This window comes from Schistocerca nitens, chromosome 8 (assembly GCF_023898315.1).
Source record: "Schistocerca nitens isolate TAMUIC-IGC-003100 chromosome 8, iqSchNite1.1, whole genome shotgun sequence".
Lineage (NCBI taxonomy): Eukaryota > Metazoa > Arthropoda > Insecta > Orthoptera > Acrididae > Schistocerca > Schistocerca nitens.
The window spans coordinates 512,633,491-512,657,536 of NC_064621.1; the positions used below are offsets into that span (position 1 = coordinate 512,633,491).

Below are 24,046 nucleotides of genomic sequence, written 5' to 3' on the forward strand. Positions count from 1 at the left end.
CGACCTGTACCCGTACATCTATTATGTATATTCTTGTACAGAAAAGACTTTTTATTTAAAAATTACTTGCCTGATGTCGGAGGATAAATATTATAATGCTGTGCCTGTGTCATTATGAATTACGATGCAAGGTTCCTTTGGGTGTCCAAAGGAACTTTGCATCGTAACTAAGAATGTCACAGGCACTGCAATATCATATTTATCTGCCGACACCGGCAAGTGACTCAAAAAGTCTCACCTATACAAGAATACACATAATGGATGTACGACTACAGGTCGTAGATGCATGCTTGACGACATATGGAAGTTTGGGAGTGGCTCTGAGTCGTGCACAGATAGCCAAAGGGTAAGTTGACAGCTCGTGATAAGCGACTAATCTGGCCCAGCACAAATATTCATTATCGTTATTCCATTCTACAGCTGACGGTTGTCCATATTCGCAACTGCGAATATGTTTAATGTATTTCATAACGGCTGTAGTCGTCGCAGTATCTGTTCCTTTGAATATGCATGCAGGTCCAAAGCAACTTTACATTGTAATTCAAAATAACACAGGCACTGCAATATTGTACTGTTTTTAATGATCTGCTGTTTTTCCATACTCTGCAAGGCAGAAACCATTAGTCCTAGAGAAAAATGAATACTACCTTTTTTGCAGGAAATTTCAGGTTGTGTAATTTTGTACTGCTATTTCCCCTAGAAACCGTGATTTTAGAAATATTCAAGAAAGACACCCCACATGCTCACGCCCTACCGGTCAGGATTTTTAGTACGTTATTGATTACAATCTCCCCTACAACGAATTTTTCCCCTAATTTTCCTACGTTGACTGAACTACAGTACATTTCTCCAATTTTACCTCCACGTTCTTTTCGTGAGATTTAAGTAGGAGGAAGAGAAATGGGGTTTACACTGTGAAGCCGTTGTTTTGTTATGCGATTGTTTTTCGTCAATTTGGAACTTGATTGATGCAAACAGTAATTTGCATGTTGTTAAGAGCTCGTGTTAGCCATTTTAAAGGCTAATAAGAATAGAGAGTCAAATGGAGAAAAATAACACTTCCGAAAGTTTTTACTCTTCTATCGGATGGAGCAGAGGAAACGCATGTTTTTTAAACTGCCAATACTCCGAGACGAGTGGGGGTGTTGACCTTGTGCGATCCTTGGCAGACAGCTCAGACAATGCTGTTTCAGTCGCTGTGGAGCACTTGAGTACAGAGGATCGTGTGTTCGCGGTCGAGCAGTTCTTTAGGAACAACGATTCTGTAGTCACAGTTCAACGTTTTTTTCATCAAAAGTTTAATATCGGATGTCTAGATGCAGTCCCAGATCGAGACATTATACTCCGATGGGTTGCAACATTTAGAAGTACTAGATCTGTGATGAAATAGAAACCACCCGGTCTTCCCCACTCAGTTCGAACTCCAGAAAACGCGAGAGAACGAGACCAGCAGTTCTTGCTGTCGGAAGCGATCGGTAAGCTACGGGCTGTACCGCTGGATATGTCACGTCGTTCGCTTCATCGCGTCTTACATGATCTCAGATTTCACCTGTACAAAATAGTGATTGCCCAGCAGCTAAGTGAAACGGATTTTGTGCAGTGCAGAGAATTTTGTGGCATTATGGATGCTTTTCTTATGGAAGATGCAGATGTTCCAGTATTTTTGAGTGGTGAAGCAAATTTGTATCTGGATGGTTGTTGTTATGTACAGAATTTTCGGTACAGGGAGTCGGAGAACCTATATGAACCACACAAAAAACACAGCTCAAAATAACAGTGTGGTGCGGTACCTCCAACACAGGGATTGTTGGACCTTACTTTTTTTGAAGTGGGAAGAACCGCAGTTACTGTGACATCAGCGCACTACGTAGTAATGTTAAACAACTTTCTTCATCCAGAATTTGAAAGACATCGAATGAACATGAGACAAATATGGTTCCAGCCAGGTGTTGCCACAATCACATAGGGAGAGCATCCATGGAAGTGTTTCCACAGATGATCCCAGGCTATATCACTTCACGATATTGTGATGTTTCCTGGCTCCTAGACTCACCCGACCTATCGATCTGTGATTTGTTTTTATGTGGCTACTTGAAATTAAGAGTGTACGTGAACAAGCACTGCACAAGCGATGACGTCAATATTTCCAGTCAACAGGAAATTCAAGCTGAAATGTTGGAGAGAGCAGTGCGTAACTTTCAAGAGAGGATACAGATTTGTGTCCAGCAAGAAGAATGTCACCTCAACATCATTCTCCGAACCTAATTAAGGAATGTGGACTTCTACAATGCAATAAAACCACTATTACTTAATGCAATTTTTTTTTAATAAAACCAGGTTTCAGTTATTCAGTGGGGAAAAACATGCATTTCCTCTGTTCCATCCTCTAGTTTAATAGAGTACCTAATGTTTCAGATACCTAGAGAAGAATTAGTGGTGTGTACAGGAAGGAGGAATTTGGTGAGTGGACAGCGCAGAAATGATTTTCTCGTTTCTGTCTTGTGTGATGAACCACGCCATGCGAGGTCTCTTTTTTAATGAAAGTCTCCTAAATCAGTTGGCTCACAATTCCAGGTAAACGACACAGGAATTGGCACAAATTACAGAATTAACCACACAGTCACTGTGCGCCATTTGTATTCGTGGGTAAGGTGCCAAAATTGGGTAAATGGGTACCAAAGTTAAGCGACACCATCAAAAATTAGCGGTCAACCGTATGTTCGTCTTTGCTGGCCAGTTATTGTTTTGCTTGTCAAAAAAAAAAAAAAAAAAAAAGGTTCAAATCGCTCTGAGCACTATGGGACTTAACATCTGAGGTTATCCGTCCCCTAGAACTTAGAACTACTGAAACCTAACTAACCTAAGGACATCACACACATCCATGCCCGAGGCAGGATTCGAACGTGCGAACGTAGCAGCAGTGCGGTTCCGGACTGATTTTGCTTGTCATATCATTCCTTGGGAACATTGTTACAGGATGCTGTATGTGAACTTAAAGAAGAGGATAGAATGGCTCAGTCCATCGACAAAAGCAACGGACCACGCGAAGGATGGTGCACACCCTCGAAAAATCATATTCATCGTCAGCTGCTACCAAGAAAGGAAACTGCTGCATATACTGAACGGATAATATGATACACTTTTGTTATTGAAAACAAAAAGGCATGGTAAACCAGTGTTGTTAGCGCCATAAAACGCAAGAACTTATGCAGCAACCCAATATATCAGCTGACTCTTCTAGTAACGTACCAAACTCTCTTGCATTTCTCATTGGAACTTGATGGGAATCCCCATGATGGTTTCACGATTACTAAACGAATATCTGGCGGAATGCGACGCTCTTCTTTGAAGCTTCTGTATAACGTGCTAAGGATACTACACTCCTGGAAATGGAAAAAAGAACACATTGACACCGGTGTGTCAGACGCACCATACTTGCTCCGGACACTGCGAGAGGGCTGTACAAGCAATGATCACACGCACGGCACAGCGGACACACCAGGACCCGCGGTGTTGGCCGTCGAATGGCGCTAGCTGCGCAGCATTTGTGCACCGCCGCCGTCAGTGTCAGCTAGTTTGCCGTGGCATACGGAGCTCCATCGCAGTCTTTAACACTGGTAGCATGCCGCGACAGCGTGGACGTGAACCGTATGTGCAGTTGACTGACTTTGAGCGAGGGCGTATAGTGGGCATGCGGGAGGCCGGGTGGACGTACCGCCGAATTGCTCAACACGTGGGGCGCGAGGTCTCCACAGTACATCGATGTTGTCGCCAGTGGTCGGCGGAAGGTGCACGTGCCCGTCGACCTGGGACCGGACCGCAGCGACGCACGGATGCACGCCAAGACCGTAGGATCCTACGCAGTGCCGTAGGGGACCGCACCGCCACTTCCCAGCAAATTAGGGACATTGTTGCTCCTGGGGTATCGACGAGGACCATTCGCAACCGTCTCCATGAAGCTGGGCTACGGTCCCGCACACCGTTAAGCCGTCTTCCGCTCACGCCCCAACATCGTGCAGCCCGCCTCCAGTGGTGTCGCTACAGGCGTGAATGGAGGGACGAATGGAGACGTGTCGTCTTCAGCGATGAGAGTCGCTTCTGCCTTGGTGCCAATGATGGTCGTATGCGTGTTTGGCGCCGTGCAGGTGAGCGCCACAATCAGGACTGCATACGACCGAGGCACACAGGGCCAACACCCGGCATCATGGTGTGGGGAGCGATCTCTTACACTGGCCATACACCACTGGTGATTGTCGAGGGGACACTGAATAGTGCACGGTACATCCAAACCGTCATCGAACCCATCGTTCTACCATTCCTAGACCGGCAATGGAACTTGCTGTTCCAACAGGACAATGCACGTCCGCATGTATCCCGTGCCACCCAACGTGCTCTAGAAGGTGTAAGTCAACTACCCTGGCCAGCAAGATCTCCGGATCTGTCCCCCATTGAGCATGTTTGGGACTGGATGAAGCGTCGTCTCACGCGGTCTGCACGTCCAGCACGAACGCTGGTCCAACTGAGGCGCCAGGTGGAAATGGCATGGCAAGCCGTTCCACAGGACTACATCCAGCATCTCTACGATCGTCTCCATGGGAGAATAGCAGCCTGCATTGCTGCGAAAGGTGGATATACACTGTACTAGTGCCGACATTGTGCATGCTCTGATGCCTGTGTCTATGTGCCTGTGGTTCTGTCAGTGTGATCATGTGATGTATCTGACCCCAGGAATGTGTCAATAAAGTTTCCCCTTCCTGGGACAATGAATTCACGGTGTTCTTATTTCAATTTCCAGGAGTGTAGATTGAAAAGGTAGAAGGAAGATGGTTTTAAAGTTCTGCCGACAACAAGGTCATTAGGGTCAGAGCACAAACGCGAATTGGTTATGGATAAGAAAGGAAATCGTCCGTGCCCTTTCAAAGGAAGTCGCGCAATTTTGCTTTAGCTATTTGAGGAAATCTCGAAAAACCGAAATCTGAATGGTGGGACGCGGATTTGAAGTCGACCTCCTGAATGTGTGTGCAGTGTACTACTCACTGCTCAACCTCCCTCGTTGATGACAGACTGAAGATCTATACCGAAATATCTATTGAACGAGCTACTTCGTACGTGGGTCAGGGGTGTACTCAATGGATGCATCACATCGAACAGCGCATATGGAGTTCTTGGAACAAGAGGATATTCGGCGAATGGACTGGCCTGCTCCTTCCCCCGACTTAAACACCACGGAGTATGTGTGGGACGCGTTGGGGAGACGTGTCCGAGCACTCCCAGACGCGACAACGCCCGTCCAGCGCACTGTTGGAGAAATGGAACGCCGTACCACAAGATCACCTCACCAACGTGGTGATCACACGTCCTATTAAAAACCATGTCCCGCTTTTGTAATGTCCAGGGAATCATGAAAAATCGCGGTGACTTCAGTGTAATTATTGTCTTTGAATAAAAGTGTGATTTACATTCGTCTCTTTGCGTATTAGTTTCAGTTGCCTTCGGTACTATACTGTAGCAGTTTTTGGAGGTACGTTTCTTGACAGAGACACATGATGCGAAAGCTATTTCCGTCGTTAAGTCTTGCGTACCAATGTATGATCGTCAGCAAGAGGCATTTTCAGAAGTGAAAGAAATGTCATGCGATAGAAATGAAGCATAAAGGTGTGGAGCGCGGCGCGTGCTCACCGTCGCCGAAAAAGACGCTGATGTTCTCCTTGGTGGTGACGCGCACCAGGTCGTACTGGGCCAGCTCGACGCCCTCCACGACGACGCTGGAGCTGCCGCCCAGCCAGCGGTACACCACGTCCGACGACCGGTAGCCGTCTGCAACACGCGTACAGCCCGCCCTCACCGTCACAGCCCACCGAGAGGCCCGGGCCTGCAGCCTGGGCTAGCACAAGCGTCTGCGGCGTGCCAGTCAGACAGCACGATATTTACCTCGAACATGAACTTATTTAGAGTACAACATAAATTAGTTGGCATGTGACCATCAAAGTACCACGTTGCGACGTTCTCACAACAGATATTGTCTTCAGGTAGACTCCACAGCTTTCCTATATCCATACCAATAGAAAACTCTTTAAATCCTCATGTACAAAAATCTGAAATTCACAGATCTCTTCTGCGTGTAATCGGTACCAGTTTATAATGTACTACAGTGATGTAGAGGAAGCCGAGCCGGCCGCGGTGGTCTAGCGGTTCTAGGCGCTAGGTCCGGAACCGCGCGACTGCTACGGTCGCAGGTTCGAATCCTGCCTCAGGCATGGATGTGTGTGATGTCCTTAGGTTAGTTAGGTTTCAGTAGTTCTAAGTTCTAGGGGACTGATGAGCACAGATGTTAAGTCCCATAGTGCTCAGAGCCATTTGAACCATTTTGAGGAAGCCGAGACGAACAATTTGATCTAGGGCACTTCTTGGGAAATCGCTACTAACTGGCCTACAGAACCTGTGTACAATGAGGTGACAGAAATCATTTGATAGCGATATGCACATAGAGATGGAGGTAGTATCGCGTACAACAGGTATAAACAGGGTAGTGCACTGGGGAGCTGTCTCTCCACCCCCAGCCCCTTGCAGCGCCTTTACCGTTGTGTCCCAGCCTGTCTCCATCTCCACACCCTCCGCCTACTTCCCCAACGCAACTTCCACCGTCTAACCCTCCCAGATGATGAGCTTCTCCCTGACATCTACCCTTTCTCCCAACTCTAACCCCATCTTCCTCCTGCCTCCTCCTCAGGGCTCCCTCTCCTCCCCCTCCCTTCTCCTGTGCGGCTTTCCCCTCCTACTCCCCCTCCCTCCCTTGTGCTCCCCTTCAGTGTCTCTGCACTCCCCCCTGCCTTGTCTTCCCTCTTCATCTCCTGCCCCACCTGTCTCCTGCCTCTTGGTGCACCCATTGACACCCCTACTCTTTTCATCCCGCCGCCTCCCCTACTGCACCTTGCTCTCCCCTCCTTTTCCAACCTCTCAGGCCTCTCCCTCGGCAGGTCCCACCTGGCAGTTTTATTCTTCATCACGTGTGCTCCAAGTCTGTTTAAAGTGTGTTGTTCTGGAGTGTTTTTAATATTGTGGCCAACTTTTAATCTGTGCATGTGGCTTCAGTGTCTTTTTTGTGTTCTACGACTCGCCAACTGTGTTTTTTAACTTTATGTCGACTTTTTTAATTGTCCCCGCCATGAACGTCCCCCTGTCAGTGTATTTTTACCTCCATTATCTCCCCTTACTCTGTTTTATGTCCCCCTTTTTTATCGCCTTATATATAACATTTTATTCTTCTGTTAGTTGACATGCCACTCGGCTGAAGAGCGGCGGATAATGCCGCTGACAGCCCTCCCCTGCCCATATGAAGCAGAGGAATGAAATCACAATAAAGAAAAAAAAAGGAAGCTGTCAGTTATACTCAGTTGATCCACATATAAAAGTTTCCGACGTGTTTATAGCCACACGACAGGACTTAACAGACTTTGAACGCGGAATGGCAGTTAGAGCTAGACGCATGGGACATTCCATTTCGGAAATCGTTAGGGAATCCAGTATTCCGAGATCCACAGCGTCGAGAGTGTGTCGATAAAACCACATTTCGGGCTTTATCTCTCACCACGGACAACGCAGTGGCCGACGGCATTCACTTAACGATCGAAAGCAGCGGCGTTTACGTAGAGTTCTCGGTTTTAACAGAGAAGCAACACTGCGTGAAATAACCGCAGAAATCAATGTGGTACATAAAACGAACGCATCCCTTAGGACAGAGCGCGGAAGTTTTGCGTTAATAGGCTATAGCAGCAAACGACCGACGTGAGTATCTTTGCTAACAGCACGAAGTCAGCTGCAGCGCATCTTCTGCGATCTTGACCATATCGGTTGGACCCTAGTCGACTGGAAAACCGTGCCCTGGTCAGCAGAAACCCGATTTCATTTGGTAAGACCCCACGAAGCCATGGACCCAAGTTGTCAACGAGGCACTGTGCAAGCTACGACTTCTGGCAAAAACGTATCCCAGTACACAATTAATCCACATTAAATTTCCCGCAAGAAAGGTATTATTCATTTTTTTCTCTGGGACCAATAGTTCTCGCGCAGACAGGGAGAGAATACTGAAAATTTCGTGCACCATGCATGCGCAGTAAATTAGTTGGTTTTTGTAGGCCAATTTGTAGTGGTTTCTCGACCTGATGGACCTCAGGTGTCCCGTATCAAATTGTTCGTCTCCACTTCCTCTACACCGCAGTAGTACATTGTTAACAATTATCGTTTACGCTGTATAGAGTCTAAGCATGGGAAAAATTTTAATTTTAATCAGAGCCAAAGTTATGTTCTTTCTTGGTACAAATGACATTTTTGCGTCCACGAAAGTTTCATACTTGAGAAATGGCAGGCACATTGCTTAGCACAACAGAAGTAGCAACACAATGGGAACGAACTGACAATGGCACGCTTCCACTGGTGCAAAAAATGGCTCTAAGCACTGTGGGACTTAACAGCGGAGGTCATCAGTCCCCTAAACGTAGAACTACTTAAACCTAACTAACCTAAGGACATCACACAACACCCAGTCATCACGAGGCAGAGAAAATCCCTGACCCCGCCGGGAACCGAACCCGGGAACCCGTTCGTGGCAAGCGAGAACGCTACCGCACGTCCACGAGCTGCGGACCCACTGGTGCACTCCTGGCGAGAACAGTCCAGCCTGCTCGCTGTTCAATGCCAACTAATGTAAACAGGACTATGAAACCCTAATCTCTCATCACACTCTCATTCACAAGTTGCGTTTTGCGAATTCAGTTATGAAAGAGAGCCTTCCGTGGTATGCAACGAGTCGAGTTATACAACAGCAAGCAGCAGCTGCCTCTACTGGCTACCTCTATAAACTGCACTAACAACAGATTATGACTAGTGCTAGTCTACTCATTATTATGAGAATTACTTCTAGAGTAGAAACTTCCTGCGAGATTAAAACTGTGTTCCATTCTCGGACTCAAACCGTTGCATGTCACCGGCAACGCTCTTGCTGAGGGAAGTTTCAAAAAAATGTTATTGGATGTTAAGACCCATCGGTCAGTGACAACACAACTCCAATTCACCTGTTGCCACGATGAGAGGATACTCATGGGAAAATTGGTGAGACATGAAACTTGGGTTATACAGCGCTTCACACCACAGAACGCTCGCTTTTATTCAAAAGACCACTGAAAACTGATGAAAGCTTTCCGGAGACTGTTCAACAGTGTGCCTACTGTGGCAACATTTGGAAAGGAACGTCTATAATAGTTTGTTTTATCAGTTTTGTCTCAAGTACTCTGAGCCTTCCCGGTCCAGGCTTGTAAATATAATTGTGTTGGCCTCATCCCTTCTTTCCCCATATGTCCAAAGTATTCTACCAAAGGCTGAAAAAATGAGCCCTTTTGCACTTTGCAACAGAGGCTTGTTGTCTGTGGCAATGTGAAAAGGGTTGCGTAATAGGTCATCTGTACTGCTTTTAGCCCAACAAATTTGATGGATGGGTATATACTTTAGCAATTGCTTTAGGAACCTTTGAAATATTGCTGGGGTGCCTACTACGCTTAACGGCTATGCAAATGGAACTGGTAAATACCTACCTCTGCAGCCGAAGCCCTTCTGAAGGCATGTCCAATACTTTTACGAAATTTGTAGTGCTCATAGGCGGATATGAATATAAGACATTATTATAACTTAGACTGTCTGAAACAAGGTTCCAGTAAGAACTGACATTACTTTATGAGTGTGGAGAACGGCAGGACAGCAGGACAGTTTTTGCTGTCGGTGAAACTGAGCGCCACTGAATAGTAATCTAGTGTGAAAAACCACTCACAGCTTCCAATGACCAACGGGCAAGCTTGCGAGTCCAGTGGGAACTTGCGCAGATGCATGGGACATCGAGCCTGGATTGTCAGCCTGCAAACATACAAAAAACAAGCATCAGTTTCGTTCCACAGGTACACAAATGAAAGCTAATGCCATCTGCAATGAAGAAAGACATTGTCTGATTTGAGGACTATCGGTATCACAGGTCAGGACCGGTTATCCTATAAAACATACCAAACGACCCAGACGGTGGCTTTCTTCATTACCGTAATGGATGGTCACGGTTCGCTGAGACATTACATCTTCAGTTGTTTAATTATACTTTTCAGTACAAATTCGAGATTTGTTTTCTACGTGTTGTCACGGTCGTGGCTGCCTAAAAGAGTTCGCTATTTCTGAAGAGGCACTTTTTAGGTTGGTGGCTCAGTTAACAAGCGCATCTGGAATTGAGGGCTCCTGCGTAAAATAACGGCCGTCCACCAAAAAATGAGCCCATTATCTTACCACAATGACTCCTCCATATTTTTTTTCTCACTGATTTCCTGAAATTAATTAAACTAAATGCTGGGATATTTCTCTCGAAGCGGACGCGGCTAAATTTCTTCTCCATAGTTCCCTAATACGAGACTGTGCTGCGTCTCCAATGACCATGTCGTCGACGGGACGCTAAATCCTAATCTTCTTTCCTTATTCTTTCCACTAATGTGTAGAAGAAGGTCTGGATGAGAAGCAGTTCTGAACTGTCCTGGAGAAATCTGCTACGTCTGTCAAACATTTTACTTCCATGGACAGATGATCAAAGAGAGTTGTATCTGTGCGTCTCACTACTATCTGCACAAAAGTTTAATTAGTTACACAGTAGTGAAAATTACTTTTATATCCAATGATGTATTTGGAAATATCTATTTTAGTCTTAAACTCAAATGGATAGTTTAAACATTTCATCTTCGAATGTACCATGAAGCTATTACTAGCGTCCCCAACAACTAAAACAGATGATCCCACGCATTAACTACATTTTTTTCTTTTTTGTGTGAATACTTTTTGCCTAAGTGAGGCATTACCCCGAAATATTGTTCCACAGGGTATGAACTAAGTAAAAAATGTAATAAGTACTTATTAAAAGATTATTTCTCCAAAAATTTGCAGTTATTCTTAAAGTAGTTTAAACTTCCCAGCAGAGTTATAAAAGGCTCAAAAAAATTTTCATCCACCTACATATCTGCGAACCTGTGAAGAGAACCCTATACAACTGATCCAGGTTTTCATTGCAGGTGTTGCTTTCCCACATTATAGGCGCACGACTGTGATGGGGAGTTTGTAATATTTTTTGTGATAGACAACTAGAGACCGAATTCATTGTGTGGAGACGGTTACGCTGTCTATATCGACAGAGATCTCCCAGTTGCCTTGAAAAAGGTAAAGCACAGTTCTGCTGCGACCCCACAAACTGTCATTTGTAGACAGCCATCACCAGCTGCTGTTGCTGACCACAGGCGACCACTTCATTGTTTAGTGTCTTACCATAACATCTGAATGTCGGAATGAAGTCGCAATTGTGATCCAGGATTCTGTAAGTAACTTCCCATGCTGACTACCCTTCTTGCTGTGAAGTGACAATGAGCGTATGATCTAAGTTTTAAACGACTCTTCGAGCAGTGTTGAGAGACTTATCATTGTATAGCGTGTGCAGAACGCCCTGGCCACCAGATGGCAGGCAGGGCACGTGTGGGGAGAGCAGTATTGGTGGGGGCTATGGGCAGGCGCCGTAGGGGAAATGCCGAGTACTGGAGGGGAAGTGCCTTTCTAAAATGAAGCCTATTCTCACATTTTCTGTAAATATTAAGTGGAGGCCCACACCCACAATTGCATGGTGGCCATTCAAAAAGATCTACTGTCACCTCTGCTTTGGTTAGTATCTAAAAAGAATTCTGCTGAAAATGTAGCGATTTGTTTTCGCCTGACTTGTTAATCATTTGTAACAAAATTCTGAAAAAGCGGTCCATTAAGTTTATTAAATGAGGAACTGAGGCAAAGTAAGGTCAGTAGCTCATGAAAAAGCACATTCTCGATACAAAATAAACGTGTAATGTCTTCACTTATGTCGTTTCTAAATCCACAGCAATTCTCGTTTCACCAACTATCGATAGCGCTTAAAAAGTGCATTCTTTCATCGAACAACCCTGTGGTTAGTGCAATAACATGGTAGATAATTAAGTTTTGCATAACAACCACATCACAAAATACTCTTCTCTTTGCGTGCTATTATTTGCCAAAATCTCGATATCTCAAACCGTTTATGAAATACGAAAAATGTTGTGGATATTTCACTCTGGCTTTATCACTGATGCGGCGTGATCACAAGTGAGTGAGCTATGTCAGACCAATTTTCTCGATATTTGTGACAGATAGAGACCTCCAGCCAAATCTAAGAAAAAATTCAATATTAGCTAAATTTCATACACTCCAACATATTATGCAATATGCACCATATGCAAAATCATACCAACCTCTATTTTTCATTACAAACTTTTTCGAATTTCGCACAGTGTCTTACTTCCACATAAATATCATAATAACTACGAACATTAACGAAATTCCGGGTACGTCATCACGAACCTGACGTATGAAACCATAATTAAAGCAAAAATAATTTTTTTTACCAAATAGTTTCTGTAAAATTGCACAGCGTGCTCCTCGACTCTGTCATCGCTGACTGGCCGAAACGTTTCAGATACTGTTGGCCTCCCATTCTGAACAAACGAATGAACTCTCCCAGAGCTTTGGACAAAAATTAGTCACTGCGCATCGGCCACTGTATTCTGTGCAGGCTATACACAGTCCGCATTATCCCGTTTGTGATTGGAAACAGAGGGTGCTATACTGAAGTGCACCGAGAGTGCTGGTTTACTTTTACATCCACTACCTATTTTCTGTGGCCAAAATAGTATGAGAAAGAAGTTTCCAGTCCAAGAAGATGAACAATGCAAAACATCTGCATGGAGCAGTACTTTCTCTTAACATACTAGTTGAAGAACTACAGTATCTGATCAAAAGGATCCAGGCATTAATGTAGTGTGTGCCATCCTTTCGCTTTTATGCCAGCTTAAACTCTGCTGGGGACACTTTCAATGAGATGTCTGAATGTCTGTAAAGGAATGACAGCCAATCCTTTCCAAAGAGCCGAAGTCAGAGAAGGCAGTGGCCTTGGGTGCTGCGGTCTGGAGAGAAGCTGATGCTCTTACTCAAACCAAAGGCGTTCCATTCGGATCAAGTCGGGATTCTGGACGGGCCAGTCCATTTCTGCAATATTATTGCCGACAAATTATTGCCTTTAGACGGAACTATATGAAAGGATGCAGTATCGTGGTTACAGAAACAATCATCTCCAAAGTGTCCCTCTTCTGTACTACTATATGCAGTAGACAATGCTCTAAAATGTCTTCACGGGCTTCTGAATTTAGCGTTTTCTTAATAATGGGACCACAGCCTAACCACGAAACACACCCCTGTGCCATAACACCTCCTCCCTGTACTTCACATGATGGTGGGTAATGTTCTCCAGGCGTTCGGCACATCCAACTCCTTCCAATGGATTGCTACAGGATATAAAGTAATTCGTCATTCCAAACACTCATTTTCAGTCATCCACTGTCAAGTGCAGTCACTTTTTGCTCCACCTAAAGTGTCGCTTAGCACTGACTACAGAAATTTGTGACTTACGAGGAGATGCTCGATCACTGTACCTGTTCTTTTTAAATCACCACTCACAGTCGTCGTGCTAGCTGACTGTAGTACTTTGGAACTCACGAATGAGTAAAAAAAATGTTCAAATGTGTGTGAAGTCTTATGGGACTTAACTGCTAATGTCATCAGTCCCTAAGCTTACACACTACTTGACCTAAATTATCCTAAGGACAAACACGCACACCCATGCCCGAGGGAGGACTCAAACCTCCGCCGGGACCAGCCGCTCAGTCCAAGACTGCAGCGCCTCAGACCGCTCGGCTAATCCCGCGCGGCACGAATGATTCCTTCCGCTGACTTCATGTGATTTTTTTACGACCACTGTCTGCAGTGCTCGATGGTCCCTGTCCGACAGTATATGAAATCTGCCCAACCTTGGTTTCGCTGAGGTTGGTCCTCGCGTTTCCACTTCACAAACATATTTCCAACACTCGACTGGGCCGTTTTAGAAAAGCTGAAATTTCCTGATTGATGGTTACATCCAATGACTAGTCGATGTTCGAAGTCACTGAGTGATCCTGACCAACCTTTTCTGGTGCTACTGCATCCCAGCTGACAACAGAATATTCTTCGCCTCCTTTTACACTTGCGGACACACTGGACTCGCATTCGGGAGGACGACGGTTCAACCCCGCGTCCGGCCATCCTGATTTAGGTTTTCCGTGATTTCCCTAAATCCCTCAAGGCAAATGCCGGGTTGGTTCCTTTGAAAGGGCACGGCCGACTTCCTTCCCCGTCCTTCCCTAATCCGATGAGACCGATGACCTTGCTGTCTGGTCTCCTCCCACAAAACAACCCAACCCAACACTTGCGGATCAGCCTCTCGTAAGATCTGATGGCCAGTTTCGCATTACATAGTGGTGTGCGGATACTTTTGATCAGACATTACATTCATTCACACAGCTTACGCCGTAGCAGTGAGAGTACCACAGGCGATCAGTGCAGCGGCTGACCTCATGGAGTAGGTGAGGAGGCCGTCGTGCCGCAGCCGGAGGAACTTGTTGGGCACGCTGATGCGGTGCAGGTGCGACTTCTTGCCGTTGAGGAAGAACGTGTCCGGCTTCCAGACGCGGTCCAGGAACAGCCACGACAGCGAGAACTCGTCCAGGCCCGGGAAGTCGAACGTGAGCCGGCGGTCGGTCCACGTCTGCCGGAAGTAGCAGTCCAGCGTGTAGTGCTGCAACACCGCGCGCACGCTCTGCTCAGCCTCAGTCCTGCCATGTTCTGTGCAAATCGACCGCATCACGCGGCGCTAGTGTGGCAATGTGCTCACTGCCCATAAACACATATAGGGCGCCAGGTGTGAGGCCACTGGCGAGCGCGGGTAATTTATTTTACAAAATGCCTCTTTCAATATGATTCATTAGGCGAGTTTCAGAAAGTGTGGTGCCCGAAGAATTAAATTTGAAAAAATTATTTTATCTCAAATGATTCATAGTTATGCACAATGCATTTCTAAAATAGATTACTTTCATACCTAAACAATAAGTATACTTCATTAGTAAATGTGACGTGTATATTTTAATACTGTTAATATGGATGCCACTTCTTTGATTCTACCTTTGTTTCTAGCCCCAATGAGCATCTTTAATGGACGGGATGTTGTACTGGATAAGGTAACGTTAGGGTTAGAGAAGGTCCGTATGGCCTTTGCTTCGACACCCCTACTCCCTGTGCAACTTACCAGCAAAAGGCACGGATCTTTCGCCAAGCGAGAGGTTGTATATAATAGTTAAGTACGAAGCTGTTATGTCAGCATACTCCGAAAGGAATCTAACTGATGTAAATCTGCACCGGAGGGCTTCCCTTTATTAGGCGATTGTAGCTGGTTTGCTAGATCGAGGATATCAACTTCTAAGTTACTCATGTTACTCGCGGCGGAGGTTCGAGTCCTCCGTCGGGCATGGGTGTGTGTGTTTGTCCTTAGGATAATTTAGGTTAAGTAGTGTGTAAGCTTAGGGACTGATGACCTTAGCAGTTAAGTCCCATAAGATTTCACATACATTTGAACATTTTTTTGAGTTCTTGATTCGAGTTCTGGAATATTTACTTCGTTTTCTTCGGTGAAGAAATTTCGGAAAATCGTGTTTAGTAACTCTGTTTTACAGGCGCTGACGACGGTAACATTACCATCGCCATCGCGCAGTGAAGCTGTTGATTGTGTCTTGCCACTAGTGTAATTAACATATGGCCAGGAACTCCTTGGATTTTCCATCAGATTTCGACACAGAGTATCGGTGTGGAATCTGTTAGCAACATTTCGCATTGAAGTTCGTGCTCAATTTCGTGCGTTCTTTTAAGTTTGGTACTCTTTTTTCGTTGCTTCTGCAAGAGTGTTCTGACCTGTTTTACTTGGGGGGGGAGGGGGTTTTAGTTCCTATCTTATTAATTTATTTGGTATAAATCTCTCAACTGCCATGGGTACTATATTTTTGAATTTAAGCCACATTTGGTCTAAACTTTCATAGCTAGTTTGGAAGGAACGGAGGTTGTTCCTTAGGAAGGCGTGAAACGAACTTTATTCTGACTTCTTTTTTCTTTTTAACAGATACATATTGTTCTTAAGAATCTGCTCATTCAATATACAGACACAACAAAAAGGAAGGGAGAAAGATTTGTGTTTTACGTCTCATCCACAGCTTACACTACTGGAGATGAAGATTCTCTCGGACATCTTACTACTGGAGGGAAAGAAAGCGCCAATGGCCCTTTTAAGGAACCATCCCAGCATTTGCTTGGAGTGAGCTGGGTGACCGCAGAGAACCGCTGTCCGGAAAGCCGACCCGAGATTTCAACCCGGGCCTCTCGAATATGAGTTTTGGGCGTTAGCCACTACACCGCTTCGCTCAGTCTCCTTGCAGATAATGCTGAATTAGTATTCACTGAGTTTTCTTTATAATTCTACTACCTAATGGACCCGCTATTGCCCAGGCATTGATTCTGCCAATTTTCTATAAGAAACAAAAATATGAAATGAACTGTGTTTGTGGCGTAATATCGAAAAACTTTCATTTCCATGCGTCCGTGAAAACACCTTTGAAATTACGCGGTAGACTTTGTGTGAGATGATCCCAGACAGTTTCTGCACGCTGGCGCAACTACTTCACGTGTGTACAACGCCATTTTGTAAGTCTCTGTATGGGAACGCCTCTTCATAGCTCTATATATGGCTAATGTTTTTGCCTACAGCTTTTGCGCTTAGCAGTTGAAAGCTGCCACGTACAAGGGATATCCTTAACTTGACCCGACTGTATGACTGTCTGTGTAGTAAAGAAAAACTGTATTAAAACTTCATGTACGATGCAGCATTTTTCTCACACATCTCACTGTTTGTGACGTCATATCTCCTGATCGGATATAATTTTTTAGGTACATTCAGCGGCATATGTGGATACCGCTGCAAAATGCGTTGCGAATAGTTACTACACGGAAGTAATAAATGTATTAAAACTTGATGCACAATGCGGCCCGTTTTCACGCGGTCAGTGTTTATGACTTCGTATATCCTGAACTATGGTAGGTAGGTGGCTGTTACCCCCACAGCGATTGTTGCCTTACAGTAACGGATATGTGTACCAAGTTTGGTCGAAATCGGTCCAGTGGTTTAGGAGGAGGTGTGGAATATAAATACACAAACACACACACGCACACACACACACATGTATAGATGATTGGTATTTCCGGAGGTTTGTAGAACCGATACTGAGATACTGGTCTTTCGGCAATGATATTAGCTTTTATATCTGTGCCTTTGCAGAGAGAGAGAAAACAGAAACTGTTACTGAATATTGCCTGTAACTTTCAGAGGTAAAATTTCAGGAAAGATAGAAATGTAATGCAGACGCTGATTTAATGAGGTTTGGAAACTGCAGAGACGTAATGGAAACTTAATGGATAACTACAATAACTGAAGTTGCAGTGATCTGTAAATATTATTTTCTTTGTTAATTTCCTTAAAAATGTCTAGCTCCGACGGATAAATCACTAACAATGGAGCGGCGCCAGTTCGAGAACATTTTTCCACACAAGCGATATCATTTGGAGCCTCCTTTCCCCTCGTTCGCCTTTGCCCACGTCAGTTTTCGGCATTAACTGTGATACGAACTGTATAAAAGCCGTGCACTTGGGCATCCCTGGCACTCAAGCGACTACTGCGATACGTCCTGTAGAGAAATCTTAACGTTATGAGCGCTTCTGGCCCCCCTCTCAGCTTGGTGCCCCAAGCGCCTGCTTGTGTTGCTTTGGCCATAAACTGGCCACGCAATGGAGATAGAAAAAAAGTTTCTTAGCATCTGATGCGCACTTCTACAGCTAAAATTTAACGCTATTTTCCCAGTATACCAAGCTGCATCTAACAATCACACAGAGTTTTCGTGACAACATAAGGAAACTCGTTTAAGAAAGGATATGTTGTTATGAAACAGAAGATAATGAGTAACACGTAGGTACAGCGAAGGGGAGAGCACGGCTTGCCCTGCCGCGGCCACGCCACGGGCGAGTTCACACTGATATTTATATTTCTACGACAAAATTTCCGACCACATCGCGGGAATCAAGGGCCAGTCATGGCACTGTTGCGTCACTTATGTGTGTAAATCGTCCGTTAGGCAGTGACTGTGTATTCTATCGTAGTGTTGTGTCACCTGTTTGGTATGGCTGATTAGTGTAACGCTTGCTTTCGGACGGGGTCTTGCAGTGAGTCGAAGCTGTCAAGTCGTGAAGTAACTTCCACATTACATTCTGTAAGCAGTGAGATAGCAAGTCAATATAGAGTCCCAGGAGAACCATAACAGCAGAGAAGACTAAATCATATTTTCGTAAATATAATCCCGATCTTTTATAACTCTGGTTTTTGTGTTCTGGCGTCGAGGAAAAGTCTCTGACTCAATCTATGTTTTGCTTCGAAGCGCTGTCCAACGGATGCATGAAACTAACAGAACTTGAAAGCCAGCTATCAACTAAATATCCTGATTGTGTAGGAAAACTCAGGTCTCACAAATCTCTAGACCTCTTTCAAATCAAGAAAAGAAATTCTTGTATTTCTATCATGGAAAAGTCTTCAATACAGAACATAACTAAGTATGAGAGTTTCGTATGATCTATCTTCGATAACTGCAACGAACAGGTCAGCTCACAAAGTGGGAGAGGGACTATTTATACCCGCAGCAAAAGTATTAAGTAATGCTTTCTTTGATAGTGTACACAAAAAATAAACAAAAATCCATCATCAAATACAACTGAAGAAATGACAGAAAATGAGAAGGAATCTGTCATTACTGCTTCGAAACAAAGCGAATACTTTTCGCTGCAGATTACCGTGCAGATGTCACTGGCAGTAACTAGCCTAAATTTACTACACTGAAGAGCCAAGGAAACAGGTAGACCTGCCTAATATCATGTAGGGCCCCCGCTAGCACACAGAAGTGCAGTAACACGACGTGGCATGGAGTCGACTAATGTCTGAAGTAGTGCTGGAGGGAACTGACACCATGAATCCTGCAGGGCTGTCCATAAATACGTGAGAGTACCAGGGGCTGGACGTCGCTTCTAAGCAGAACGTTGCAAGGCATCCCAGATTTCCAGATTTGCTCAATTATTTTCTTGTCTGGGGAGTTTCATTGCCAGCGGAAGTGTTTAAACCCACAAGAGTGTACCTGGAGCCACTCTGTAGCATTTCTGGACCTGTGGAGTGTCGCATTGCCCAGTCGACATGAATGGATGCAGATGATCAGACAAGACGCTTACGTACGTGTCATCTGTCAGAGTCGTATCTAGATGTATCAGGAGTCTCATGTTATTCCAACTCCACACGCCCCACATTACAGAGCCTCCACCAGCTTGAACAGTAGAATGCAGATAGTGATTTGAGGGTAAAATTAATGAGTTTTTATCCAGGTATTTATTATTTCGTGTGTGACAAACAATATAAAAAATCTCATTCAGTTCTTTCTAAAACTGACTAATCGATTGTGAGTTTTCATATAGTTGTGACAGCTAAGTTAATACAAGTTCTGAAGAATATATGTATCTGTCACTCCTTCTTGTCTATATATATTTTTTACAACTTAGGCCTACTGATATATGTGCACATGATGCATATATGTCATACATGAATAAGTGCCTGTTTGTATTTGTTTATATTTTTCTTGCATATTTAGTTACTGGACCTGCTTTCTTACAAAATAGGTTCTCCAGACAGCTAAAAAGACTGGGAACCTCTGGCACAATTTATCATGAACAACATAACAACCAAATGAATTCAAATTACACAGTGTGGGCGTAAATCATTTTCCTGATTATTCCTAAGGAACTATGATATATGTGGGGTATGCAGTTTGTTGCAAATGGTAACTTTTTATGAATGCACTCCCACAGTCTAAGCCCTATTTTGCAAGTGGTAGCATAATTCACGAAGCTTTTATGCTTACACTTTCATAAATGCTCTCACAGAATTTAGCGTAATTTAGGAGTGCTGCTGTCACAATAGCAATGTGTTTTGTGGTTTCATGAAAAACGGTCATCTAATACATTTCAGTGACATTTCCAAAGTACCTTTGTTCCAGATTCACCAGACGTGAAGAGCATCAAAGGATGGTACCAAAAGCTTGAAGAGACTGTCAGTGTTGGTGACAATGCAAGAATCGGTAAGTAGTGGGATAACCTGTGTTCTACACCAATTTGTTATTGTGGGCTGCATACATTCAGGGGCAGACTTGACTGATTTATGACCCCCTGCCCTTAACCTATTGTTCTGCCAAATGGTGTATGACCCCCTAGGGTTAATTTATGACCCTGTGCAGATAATCTGTCCTTCTGAAAAACCTCACCACCACTAACCGCTCCTCCTCCTCTTCCTCCTCCTCTCCTCACCCACCTGGGTACTTCCAACCCCCCTCCACTTCGCCATTACAAGTACACTTTCAGGCCTGAGATATTCGAATTGCCCCCTCCCACTATCAATTTGATTGACTAATTAATTAAATCAATAAATTAAGCCCTCCCTCTCTGGGAGATCCCCAACCCTCCCCTCCCAACCCCACCAGGAAATTGGCAAGTCTGTGTCAGAGAGGAAGGATCTCACGACAAGAAATTCAATTACACAGCAAAGTATACACTGTTTATTTATAAAATTCAATTTTCAGGGGTTGGATCTCTCTTGCTCCTCATTCTCTGCTGTTTGGAAAGCTACAGGTTTTGTAAAATACATCGAAAAGAAGTAATTAAATCGATCACTTTTTTATTCCGATTGCACAAGTAATACTTTCAACATATCACACCACATGTAATTAGACTATCCGCCAGGCCACGCCAAGTGCAAGCTGCCTCACATATTCCCACATGTGCAGGCCCCACAAACACTCTCGGCTGCTGCACAGCCAGCCCACTCATGTGGTACACAGACTGGAAGTCGCACTAATCCCTCAAACAAAAGCTCCAGGTAGTGACAGCCCTTTTATATTTGATATCTGAGAACTTCCTGTTGAAACAGACTCTCTCTCTCTCTCTCTCTCTCTCTTTCTCAGGTGGATGCTTCCTGTTTGTGTGAACCAACGCATGCAAACACAAGCAGATCAAGATGTCCTCCCCTCACACGCTCTTCCCTTCCATTTCCCCTCCCCTGCTCCCTCGCCACTCATGCAGACCTGGGTGTTGATAGTAGGTACATTCCTTTGTTTCACTCTTCCACTGCTATGGAAACCTGTAGTGGACAGAACAAAAACACTCAATAAGAAGTAGGTAGAGTCTGTCATGTGCCACACTAACCCCACTTTTGTCCTGAACTAAGTAATGGCTATCTAGCAAACCTCCATCTGTGGATGTCTTGGAAATATTCCCTCACTCTATCACATTGATTGACTAATTAAATCGATGCCCTTTATGTGCAGGCGGTTTTGCCTTGCATCCTATTGGTGGATACTAGGACTGGTATATGTGGTGAAATCCGATCCTGCAACTGCCCAGTTTCCAAACCCTTCCAGATTATTTCTCCTTTGCCTCCAATTGGTGGATATTGTTATATTGAGGATTACATTGGAGGTAGCTGAAATTTCAAATTTTTACTCTATTGCATGCTATACACTTAAACAATCTGCGGAGGGGAGGCACTGGTGTGTGTGCTCACAATACCACTATCAGAAACAGTAAACTGATCAGTCGGGGATTCGATGTTTCGATTGGATTTTTAAAGCGCTATATGATCCCAAAGTGGGTTCTCTGAGCTACACCAGGACCAAAAATGAGGAAGGTCCTACCATGTGATGGGATAGTAGCGATGACGAATACCACCCCCCCCCCTTTTTCTGCTGCAAGATAGTCCACTGGATTGTATTGGGAAGCAGTAAACACCACACACTTAAACCTCATTCCATTCTGTAGTAGTAGTTGTCATGGCTAGATGACAGATATTGTTGAAACTCTCAGGTATCCCGTCCACTCATGTCACAATGTCCACACTTAGCACTGCAGGGCAGAGAGTCATGCAGTGCTAGTTGCCGTGGTGTACACATGTCTCGGCGATCGCACCAGGTCAGCAGCCGGATTCGGCCACTGGAGAGTTTCACCCAACTGTGGAGGGTATCTGGGGATGATTGGAATGGTAGGAATTCGGATGTTATCAATACCTCCAGTGGCAACATCAGTGCTCAATGTTGAATTGCTGAACTTTCCACAGAGAATACATGCTACACACATGATCATGAAGGTAGCACAGAGCATACTGAGTATTAATTCACTATTCAGCTATCCAGAGAGTGTCGTGAGGGCCGCCACTGGGACTCGTCCCCGCTGCTGCGGACAAGGACTGACTAGCCGGCCAGCCAGGACTCTTCTTTGTACTAACTGCCAACGACAGCCTTTAAGCTGGAAATGGTCAATTTGTTCTGGTCACTGGCTGCCTCCGCCACGCACCCGAACAGCCGGCAAAGACGTCCTAGGAAACCAGTCACATTTTTATCACTGTAGTTACAATTAAATATTACGGTTACAGCCACTATCTCATGACATTCGCCAAAGAGTGAAGTATCGGAAATACATTCTCCTGACGGCTGTGACTCTAGGACGAATCTCACATTCAGATGTCATTATCTATATCCTTCTTATGACTGGACATAATTTTCCATGTAAAATCTTTTATACCCCGTATGGCTATCGATGCACTGTAATCGCAATTTTCCACGTGAAATCCATACCTCCCTTACGACCGGATATAGTCATTTTCTTTCCACATGTCAGAATACAGACCACAGAAACTTTACATCTCAACACATACTTTATAAGCCTGCTGATAAAAGTGACTAAGTATAATACTTCGTCAATACCTGAACGCTGGTGACACCAAACAGTACTGAGCAAAAATCCACGATCGATGGACATGCTACATTTGTTTTTTTACGAATGGTACCAGTGTGTCTTAGGAAGAGAGATGTAATAGTCTTATAAGCGACTGGCTATTAAAAACACGATCGCAATGACCATGTTACTATCACCCTACATATACATCTAAATGGATACTCTGAAAATCACATTTAAGTGCCTGGCAGAGGGTTCACCAAATCACCTTCACAATAATTCTTTATTATTCCAGTCTCACATAGCGCATGGAAAAAACGAACACCTATACCTTTCTGTGTGAGCTCTGATTTCCCTTATTTTATTATGATGATTGTTTCTCACTATGTATTGGTAATTGAAATTTTGTGAGAAGATTCTGCCGCAACGAAAAACTCCTTTGTTTCAATTATGTCCAACCCAAATCCTATATCATTTCAGTGACCCTCCCCCCCTATTTCCCGATGATACAAAACGTGCTGCCCTTCTGTGAACTGCCTCAATGTACTCCATCAATACTGTGTGGTAAGGATCCCGCGCTACACAGCAGTATTCTAAAACAGGATGGACAAACGCAGTGTAGACAGTCAGTACTTCCTGCATATAAGCGGTCTTCGTTGCACAAGCATACACAATTAACACTAACGATATCCATGTTTAAAACTATACATGCTTTATAAATCAAGGTATGGTACTGCTTCCGAATGAAGTGGTCTTCCAAACAAATACAACGACATTGAATATAGACGGTGATCGCGGATTATGTATTAAAAGACAGAAAGTGAGCATGCACATGGCCAGTGATGTAAGCTTGTAGTAAAATAGCCCTTCTCACCGAATTTAGAAAGTGATTCGGCTAAGGAACCTGGTATTGAGCCGATATTTGCAACTCCATCATGCCACCTGCTAGATATTTCCCACGCTAACAAGCAGATTTGTAACGCATTCTATCTTGATAACACGTAGACAGTGTAACAGAGGTTCTGCGATATATCCACGGGGCTGTAGGTGGTTGATTGAGAATGGCACACACAGTAGATGGTGCGATATGTGAGGAGTCACTTAAAAATGCAATTTTAGATTGAAGTCAGAAGAAATGTACAAAATCCTGTGATCAACATATTGGCTTTTCAGATCTATAGTGTTACACTTTCTGGTA

The 24,046-nt window shown here is 44.4% G+C and overlaps 1 protein-coding gene across 1 annotated transcript in view; it reads right to left on the reverse strand.

The window, feature by feature from the left end:
- The window catches only part of LOC126199320 (gamma-aminobutyric acid receptor subunit alpha-4-like), a 164,842-nt gene that overhangs the window by 69,454 nt on the left and 71,342 nt on the right, over window positions 1–24,046 (reverse strand). Inside the window, exons 3-5 of the mRNA XM_049936160.1 lie at window positions 14,514–14,737; window positions 9,821–9,903; window positions 5,680–5,817 (exon numbers count right to left, since the gene is read on the reverse strand). Coding sequence (XP_049792117.1) covers window positions 5,680–5,817; window positions 9,821–9,903; window positions 14,514–14,737 — 445 coding nt within the window. The remainder of the gene's footprint in view (window positions 1–5,679; window positions 5,818–9,820; window positions 9,904–14,513; window positions 14,738–24,046) is intronic.